The sequence below is a fragment of the Echinops telfairi genome, unplaced genomic scaffold (assembly GCF_000313985.2).
Source record: "Echinops telfairi isolate 266 unplaced genomic scaffold, ASM31398v2 ScPeMD7_7424;HRSCAF=8462, whole genome shotgun sequence".
In the NCBI taxonomy this organism is placed as follows: Eukaryota; Metazoa; Chordata; class Mammalia; order Afrosoricida; family Tenrecidae; genus Echinops; species Echinops telfairi.
Window position 1 is genome coordinate 7,151,716 of NW_022111324.1, and position 8,993 is coordinate 7,160,708.

Consider the following 8,993-nt stretch of genomic DNA (forward strand, 5'->3'; position numbering starts at 1 on the left):
GGCTGCACCCCGGCCCCCCAACCTCAGCCCCAGCCTCTCTTCACCTGCGAATCAGTGGGCTGCCCCCACCACACCTGCACACCCTTGTCCTGCTGAGAGCCATTTCAGGCTCAGCTGTTGAAATAAAACTTAGCGCAAAGTCTTGCACTGGAGTGTTTATTATGCAAAATCACCTGACATTAGCAAAGCCGTATAAATTAAATTAAAACCAGGCCGAGCAGAGAGGGAGTCCACCAGGGCCACAGTCAATTCCAGAGTCCCCTGAGCTTCCCCGCTCCTGAGGGCCTCACAAGGAGAGCCATGCCTTTCACTCGTGTGGGAGGAGCCAAGTGTGCAGAGAAGAAACTGGGCTTGCTTCCCCCTCCCCAACCCCGCCCCCACCGGGTTTATTCTCTCAAAGACACGGACCTTTTGATACCTATCTGTGTCCCCTGTAAGGAGTGCTCCATGACAGCAAGGTCAGCCTTGTTCATCTTAGGGTCTCACTTTCCTGTCACACACCACTAGCTGGCCCGGCCTTCCTTTCACCACCCCAACCCCTGCAGATGGGCCTCCACGCTTCCCATCGCTCTCTGCACGGACCTCAAGCAGACAGGACAGCAGTGCAGCCCAGTGACGAGTGAACTGGAGGTAAGGAGGTTCTGCACAAACAAGCCCTATTAACAGCAGGGGGAAGCCGCTGGCCCGCTGGCAGGGCAGGACAGACTATTAGGGTGTATGTAACAAGTGGGGGTTCCCTGGGGATTTTACAAGACAGATTCAGCTGTGAGGTGGGATGCACCCATTTCCTGCACAGTGGGATTCACAGTGGCCCACTGTGGTCACCAGAGGACCCAAGAACATGTCACGTTCACAGCTGGCTCGTCAAGGGCAGGGCAGGCGGCCAGTACACACGTGCACTGGCTGTAAATGTCCAAGCCAGGGGGCTCCCCACCCAAGAGCCTGGGGCAGTCTTCTGTGGGTGATGGCTTGGAATGGGCTATGACAGAAGGTGAGGGCTGGAAACATCGTATTGGTGGTGGAGACCAGTGTGTGCAGTGTGAGTGGGCTGCGTCCGTCCCGTGGCATCCGGAGCCTTCAGCAGTCTGGGTGCCTGCAGGTCCTGAGCTGTTAGCGAGGGGGCAGGGCCTGCATGTGGAGGGCATCGTAGGTGTCCTTGGTGGCCGGGCTGAGTCCCTGATGAGAAAATAGGGGGAAAGTGAGTGGGAGGGGAGATCAGAGTCCCTACCTGCCCTCACTCACAGATGGGGAGGTACTGCCTGAGGGCCGTGGGCCCTGCTGGGAATGGTGTGAGAGCTACTGCTTGCCAGCTAAAGTTTCTGCCTGCCTCTGAGCTGCCTGTGCCCCGCCAACTCCCTGTGTGGTTCAGCAGGAAGGAGAGTCCCAGTCCCTAGGGCTGAGGGGCTATCGTCGAAGGCCTGCCCCAGAGGATCTGCTGCCTGAGCACTGGGGCCTTAAGGCCCTCTGCCACCTCTGTCTCCACCCCCAGGGGGTGCCTCTCCTCGGGGCTGGAGGACAAGAGTGGACAGCAGGCCCAACCCCAAAACTCACCACACTCACCCCCATGGGGCCCTTCCCACCTCATTGCTCCTGACAGGTAAGTTCTGGTGACATGTTCGTGTCCCCGTGAACTAAGTGAGCCCCACAGGGGCATGCAGGCCACAGGACAGTTCTGCTGTGTGCTTCACTTGCTTTATTACCTGCCCTGGCTCACCCTGCTGGTGCTGTGGGCTCAGTGTTGAGATGCTGACCTCATGGTCGGTGGTTCAAACCCACCAGCTGCTTCTTGGGTGAAGGATGAGTCTGACTGCCCCGTAAGGCCATGCAGCCTCAGAAACACAACACAGGGTCCGCATGACATTCAGATTCAAACCATTGGCGGTGGGCTTGGTTGGATTGACACAAAGCAGACACTAGATTATGGTTTCATTTTTAAAGTGACTCTTGACGTTGGCTTTCATTTTCACCCACCTCCCTGCCTATCCTCCTACTCTCAGGGAGTCTGCAGGTGCAAGGCAGAGCTCCTGGAATGGCCTGAGTCATGGCCACGGGCCTGGGGTCCCCGGCATGGTTTCCCTGGACCGCGTCCATGCAGCTGGGCCAGGCAGAGCACTTTGGCCGGTGGTCTGCTCCAACTACAGAGGCTTGCCCTGCCCAGCACCTCACAGGAACCCCACCCAGCCACCACAGGCCAGAGCCTAAAGCGGGAGCCTGGAGGATGCTCATGCCAGCGGCCCCGTCCTTCTTACCTGGTAGAGGCCATCATGCCCTTTGCCTCGCCGCCGCTGGTTCTGTGGAAACAGGTGACAAGGGGCCAACAAGTCAGGCAGGCAGGCAGTAGTGGCATTCCCGCTAAGGGGCCAGCCCCCACTCAGGTTCCCCAAGAACCTCCAAAGTGACTGTCTCCTAGCTGGTCCCCCTCCCCACTGCAGGAAGAAGGCGACCTTGGCTGGGCTCTGACCAGGCAGGGTGGGTTCTGCCCCCTCAGAACTTCTTTTACTGTCTGGAGGGCCTCCAGACACAGGAACCCCAGGGTCTGGCCATGCTGCCACCAAGTGGGGTAGAGGGGTCTTCTTGGGCTGCCCCAAATCCTTGGTGTTTTGGCTGCAGAGCCTGTGCACACCCGGTGGCTCCCCATCGCTAGCTGTGTGACCTTGGGCAAGTGGCACCCTTTCTCATGGGGTCGCAGTGGACTGGGCTCCGGGTGGCTGCCCTGCTCTCTGTGCAGCCATGCCAAGCCCAGAAGCACAAGGGGTCGAGGTCTCCACTGGCACGGCCCATGCTCAGCAGTCCACCATCCCCACCACCCACCCCGTTAAGAACAGTCACAGCTCTGACCCGCCCCTGCTGTTTCCCATTCTGGATTTGTCTGTAACTGTAAAGGCTCCCGCGGGTGGGCCGGGGACAGTGGTCTGTCTCGGCTGCTGGCGGCTATCCTTCGGGCTCCTGCTGGCGCTGAGGGGGCTGGTTAGAGTGGGTGCTGATGGCAGGCGGATCAGGGGGGAGGGCGACTCCGAGGGGACCCCCTGGCTCCCAACACCCGCAGGACCCACCTCTCCTTTCATCCGGATCTCGCTGTAGGCCTCTGCCATCTTGTTTTTCTGCAGTGCCTGGAGGGGAGAGACCAGACCAACGGGTGCAGCAGGCAGCAGGCTCGGCCACCAGCAGCTGCCCCTGGCCCCCTGCCTCCTTGATAGACAGTTCGCCCACAACCCCCTCCAACCCACCCAGTCTTCCCCAAGCGGCTGGGGCCCTGCCCGGAAAGGACGTGGGTGTCAGGCAAACTCAACGCTGTCACGTGAGTGGCTTCCAGTCCCTGGCCGCCCCCCACCACCCCCATGTGCCAGAGTAAAACTGCCCCCAGGGCTGCCGGGCTGTGGTCCAGACAGAGAACCATGGCCTGGCCCGGGTGGGCTTTAGGTTAGCAGTCAGCGCACACCTCTGGCAAGTTATCCGAGCCCATGATCTGATGCCACAGCTCCCTGCCTGCAGGAGGGCAGGGCCGCAGCCCCTCCCGGGGGCTGCCCAATGGGACGGGGTGGTGAGGTGGGCACGTCCAACAAGAGCATGCATTCAGGCACAGCGCGTTCTATGCCCGGGCACCGCAGCCTCAGGACCAAGGCCCAGGCTGGGAGGGAAGGAGGGTTTGGGGGGAAGCTGCCCGCAGGGACAGCCAGTGAAGGAGACATGACTTTGTCCGTAGAGTGGGCGGTGGGCAGGCGGCCAGGAGACAGAGCCCCCTCCCCCCCAAGCCCCGGTCTCCGACTCACGTTGTACACGCCTTCCTGCGGAGCCTTTCTCCCGGGCTGGGGAGGAAGAGAGAGCAGGTCAGAGAGAGGGGCTCGGGCAGCTCAGATGCGCCCTGACTCACAGGGGGCCACCCTAGCCATCTTGGGTGGGCGGTGGGATTGCTTGGTGCGTGAGGAGCCAGAGCCAAGAGCCAGCGTTGCATAGCCAGTCCTACAGAGGTGGTGGTGTCACTGAGCAGCGTCAGGGCACTGCCCTCCAAGCCGGCATGCCAAGATCCCATCCAGCTGCCGCCCACCCCTCAAAACATGGGGACACCATGGAGCCAAGGGGACAGAGCCCCTGGAGCCAGACTTCCGACTGTGCTCTAGGGACCTGGAACCCCGAATTCTTTGCCCAAGGCCTTGAGTCCTGCCCTTCATGGACACCAGGTGTGTTCTGCTGGGGAACTGGGGGTTGCCACCCACGTCCAACCCAAGTGGGTGAGTGAGTGGAGCTGGCTCTGGGAGGCCACTCTCATGCCCGGCTGTGTGTGGGGGTGGGGAGGGTGGGGGGCGGATAGGAAGGAAAGGGCCATAGGGAGGCCTCGATTTGATTTGTTCTCTTGCCTTAGGCCCACCCAGGTTAGGGTCAGGGTGGGGGAAGCCATCGCATGTGGGCACTGAGACATAGGGACACACAAAAATACCAACCTGCTTCCCTCCCACCTCAGGGTCCCGGCCCCGTCTCTTATCCAGAAGGTCGTACTCCTCTCGTCGCCCCAAATTGAGCTCCTGAGATAGACAGACAAACGTCAGAGGAAGAGGAGGGCAGGCGGCTCCAGCAGAACCTTGGGGCCTCAGAGCTGCAGCTGGACCACGCAGACGTCATTTCCAGTGGCATGCAGAATGTACGTGCTGGCTGAGTGTGGGAGATCTGAGGGTCTAGTGTGTGTGCGTGCATGTGTATGTGGGGTGTGTGTGTGTGTGTGTGTGTGTGTGTGTGTGTGTGTAAAAGAGATTATGTGTGGTATGTGCATATGGTGTGTCTATGAAATATGTGTGCAGATGTGGTTTGTTTGTGTGGTATGTAAGTATGTGTGGTCTGTGATGTGTGTGTATGAATGCACATATGTAGTAGAAGAGAATGTGGTATGTATGTATAAGTAGTGTGTGTGGTCTGTGCTTATGTGGTGTGTGGTCTGTGAGTGCTTATGTGGCATGTGAAGGTGTATGTATGTGATGTGTGTGACTGTGTGATAAGCATGTGGTATGTATGTACGCGTAGTGTGTGTGTGGTCTGTGTGAGGGGGCGTGTGATTGCATATGCGACATGAGTGTAGTGTGTATGTATGTACGTGATGTTTGTGAGGCAGTATATGTGGGTGTGTGTTCCTGGTCATGGGGTGAATCCGATCCCCAAAGGTCACCAACTGGTTTGTTTACTGCATGCTAATCCCCGAGTGAGATCTGGCGAAGCTTCACAAATGGTGAAGCTGAGGCTCAATCGGACCCAAGTCCTACTGCCCAGGAAGTGTGAAAGATATCCACCCCCTAGGCCACCCTCTTCTGAAACCCAGGAAGCCAAGCCCACTGCCATCCTGTTGACCCAACCTAAGGCCACCCCGCATTGCGCAGTGGAACCGTGCACCATGCGGCTTTCTTGGCTGGTGCTCGCAGGCCATCCTTGTGCCGCCTGCTGGGGCGGTTGAACCTCCAACCTTTCCGTTAGCAGACCCTAACAGCTTGCCCCACCCAGACCCTCTCTCTCCTGGCCAGCTGAGCTAGGGGCTCAGTGTTTTTCAGGCTTCATCCTGCAGTGACCCCTGCCCCCGGAGGCGGCGTGGTTACTGTCCCATGCTCCATGCTCCGGGTCAAGCTCAGTTTGAGGCTAAGCCACGTGAGGGCTCATGGAGCCCACCCCACAGCACCCCACGTTTCCTCCCAGGTGGCCTGCAGGCGGTGGGACCCACTTACGTTATAAAGCTGGTTGGCGCCCTGCTGGTACTGGGGCACTTCTGTGCTCCTGCCGAACTGGAAAAAAAAGCAGACACGTCACAGGGGCGCCCGGGAGTGCCTGCCGGAAGCCCTTGTTCCGGCTGACCCCCATTTGCAGGGTTTGGGAACTTGAGTGCCAGGCTGGTGTGGTACCCCACTCTGGGACACTGTGTGCACACATTTGTACGACCCCTCGCCAGGCACCAGCACCAAGGTTACCAGGACGACCTCCTTCCCCCACCCTGTGCCCGGGACTCTCCTCCCCAGCCCCCCTCTGTGCCCTGCTGAAGGGAGCACATGCCTTCCTGGCCCCCTGGATACCCACCTTTGCTCTCAGGAACAAAGCCGTGACAATGATACCATAGATGAAGAGGATCCCGTCCAGCAAGTAGCAGAGCTTGGGGTCCAGCAGGCCGAAGCTCTGGGCCTCTGTGCCAAGAGACAAGATTTGTCAGCCAGGCCCAGCAGCACAGGGCAATCCGCACCAGGAAGGGCAGTGCCCTATGACCAACTTGCCCCTTCTGGCCACAACCCTACTCTGCCCCCTCCTCCAAGAGCAGAGCCATGGGCCACGGAATGATGGGAGTAGGGCCTGTCTGTGTGCCCCTGGAAGGAACATGCCCCTGGCCGGGTTACAGGGAAGGACTCCCAGAGATGCCTTGCTGCAGAGCCAGAATGAGCCCATGAGGCGGGACTGGGAGGGCTGGCCAGGATGAGATCCCACATTTGATGCTCAAATGAGTGAGTTTCACCCTCTATGAAGACAGAGAATTGGGATTACTCACCCTCCCTAGCCCCCCTGTTCCCTCCGTGCCCGGGGCTGGGCTCTTTGGGCAAAATGCAGGAGTTGTATGGACCCCTCCTCACCTGGCTCAGGCACCATCTCCCCGACAGCCAGCCTAGACCCATGGTTTCAGTCTTATCTGCTCCCATCACAGCCCTCCCTCACACACATTCCTGGGACAGTGGCATCCCTAGGGGGTCCTAGGGGTGCAGACCCCACCAGGTAGCACTGTCAAAGGGGATGATACCAAAATGCCTACCATACTTTGGGGCAGTGTTTCAGTGGGAATTTATTCTATAAAAGCAGCATATTAGATATAAAAACAAAAACATTTGTTGTATGCCCCGCCTATTTATGTGGCTACAAGGTTAAAACCCTGTGCTGATTTAGTTTGAACCTCCTAATGTGCTCAGGCAAGAGCTGCCATCATGACCCAGTTACAAGGGCGCGCCCTAGTCACTCAATCTAGTCCGAACGCCTGCAAGCTGGTGTTTGATCATTGCTGATTCTACCAGGCTTTCTGGTGTTGTAGCTGCAGTATTGTGGTAATGTAAAGGTTGCTATGAGCTAGCATAGACTAGATGGCAGTGAGATTTTTAATTTTTTTATCATAATTGGTATTAATGAACTGATATCAACTTTTTTGAGAATTAAGTAGTAATTTAAAAAAACGTGTGTCAGGGGGGTGGGGGGCATCACACGAGCCTTCCTCTCGGTCACTAAGAAGGTTCTAACTGACAGCATTGTAGTTCAGCATAGAAAGATTTTTGTTAATAATTTGTATAATCTAAGAAGCCTTATACTTAAGCAATTTACGATGATCTATATTTATCACATATTATTCTGTGATTAAAATTGATAGTAAAGATTATGCAGGAGTCTGTTAGAAACCCCCACCCACTGTGCCCCGGAGAAAGGCAAGGCTTTCTACTCCGTGAAAGAGGAGTCTGCGTGGGCAGTGGGCTGGGCTGGCTTTGTAAAGAGTCCCGGAAATCACAGGGGCAGTTCTACCCTGTCCTATCGGATCACAGTCAGACTTGACTGGGTTCGATGGCAGTGAGTTTGTTTTTGAGTTTTCACGAAAGATTCCGCGTGGTCTGGTACGGGAGGCTCACGAGGCGGGGAGGGGGCAGTGGGCCCCTGAGTTTGTACTGGCTGTAGCGACACCACTCTCTGTGCCTTGCTCCTGCGATTCCTTCCCCAGGGCCCCTCCCTTTCTCTCCCAAGACTCGGCCACCTGGGAAACTCTGATGCAGCGCAGAGTTAGCCGTTCACACAGATGTCCAAGGAACCCCTCATTCCTTCGGCACGATAACCTTTGTCAGGCAGTAGTGCATTCGCATTTAGTCGGCACTGAGGTTTGGGTACAAAGGGGTTAAGGAAAGCGGCGCATTCACGTGTCGTTAAATCAAAGTAGCAGTAGCTGTTAGGTGCAGTTCGGCTCATAGCGATCCTCTGCACAACAGAACAAAACGCCGCCAAGCCGGCCCCTCCTCACATTTGTATCATGCCCGAGCCCATCAGTGTAGCTGCTGTCAATCCATCTCGTCAAAGGTCTTCAGCTTTTTCGCTGCCCTGATACTTTACCGAATCAAAGTTAGTGTGTGTAGTTGACAGATGACTGCACTGTGAGTGAGGGATGCAGGTTTTAGTCTTGCCGTACCTCCTAAATAAGGAGCCTGGTGGCTCGGTGGGTTAAACATCAGGCTGCTAACAGCAGGGTGCATGGGTGAGAGAGGGGGCTGCCTACGCTGGTCAAGACTCAGAAACTCTAGGGAGCAGCTGCCGTATGGAAGCCAAGAGTCAAATATGACCTAATGGTGAATGCGCAATTGCAGGCCTAAAAGGCTGGACCTCCCTTGCTTGGTAGCCACCTGAGCAGCCATCCCTGGCAGGCTGGGTAGGAACGGGCCGCTCTCGAGGCTGGAGCGCCCTCTGGTGTCCGTCGTGAGACATGCATCAGGACAGTTGGATTCCAACTTGGTCATAGCCTGGCCCTCCCTCTGCTGCTGCTGCTGCTGCTGCTGCTGCTGCTGCTGTTGAACAGGCTGAACATTGTAGTACTGCTTTACCATCAACTCTGCCCTAAACACTTCTTTCCATGTAACAGCTTGTCAGATCTCCCAGCAGCACCATCAGGAAACCGAGGCACAGAGAACTCAGGTTGACCCGGGAACATAGGTCAAGTGAGCGGCAAGACCCAGAATCAAGTCCTGGACTGGGTCCCTCCTTCCTCCTCCCTCCCCTGGGCGCTTCCCATTCTGTTCTCTTCTTCCTCCAGAATCAGTTGGTGGTGACCCCGTAGACGGATTCCCCATCCCTGACCTCACCCCTCATTCAGAGCACCCACCACCCCATGCCCCTCTATCATCTCCCAGAGTCCCTCCTAAGGAGCCACTCCGAGCAAAGCTGGCCTCCTTGTCAAGCCATGGGTGCCATTGCCTCCCCAGCAGCACCCAGCTCCCACCCATCCCCTACCCCACCCT

At 57.2% G+C, this 8,993-nt stretch overlaps 1 protein-coding gene across 1 annotated transcript; it reads right to left on the reverse strand.

The window, feature by feature from the left end:
* Window positions 1–1,062: 1,062 nt before the first annotated feature.
* On the reverse strand, window positions 1,063–8,582 carry CD247 (CD247 molecule). The gene is made up of 8 exons (XM_045297953.1): window positions 8,420–8,582; window positions 6,049–6,152; window positions 5,703–5,759; window positions 4,440–4,520; window positions 3,771–3,806; window positions 3,054–3,110; window positions 2,250–2,291; window positions 1,063–1,176 (listed from the first exon to the last, which is right to left on the reverse strand). The coding sequence occupies exons 1-8, from the start codon at window positions 8,580–8,582 to the stop codon at window positions 1,111–1,113; spliced, it is 606 nt and encodes a 201-aa protein (XP_045153888.1). The 3' UTR covers window positions 1,063–1,110.
* Between the last annotated feature and the right edge of the window lie 411 nt (window positions 8,583–8,993).

Coding starts and splice junctions, on each gene's coding strand:
- CD247 (XM_045297953.1), bottom strand. CDS start 8,582: ATGGTAAAGCAGTACTACAATGTTCAGCCTGTTCAACAGCAGCAGCAG. Junction 6,153..8,419: donor GCGCTCCAGCCTCGAGAGCG/GCCCGTTCCTAC, acceptor CTCTTGGCACAG/AGGCCCAGAGCTTCGGCCTG. Junction 3,807..4,439: donor CTGAGGTGGGAGGGAAGCAG/GTTGGTATTTTT, acceptor CTTCCTCCCCAG/CCCGGGAGAAAGGCTCCGCA.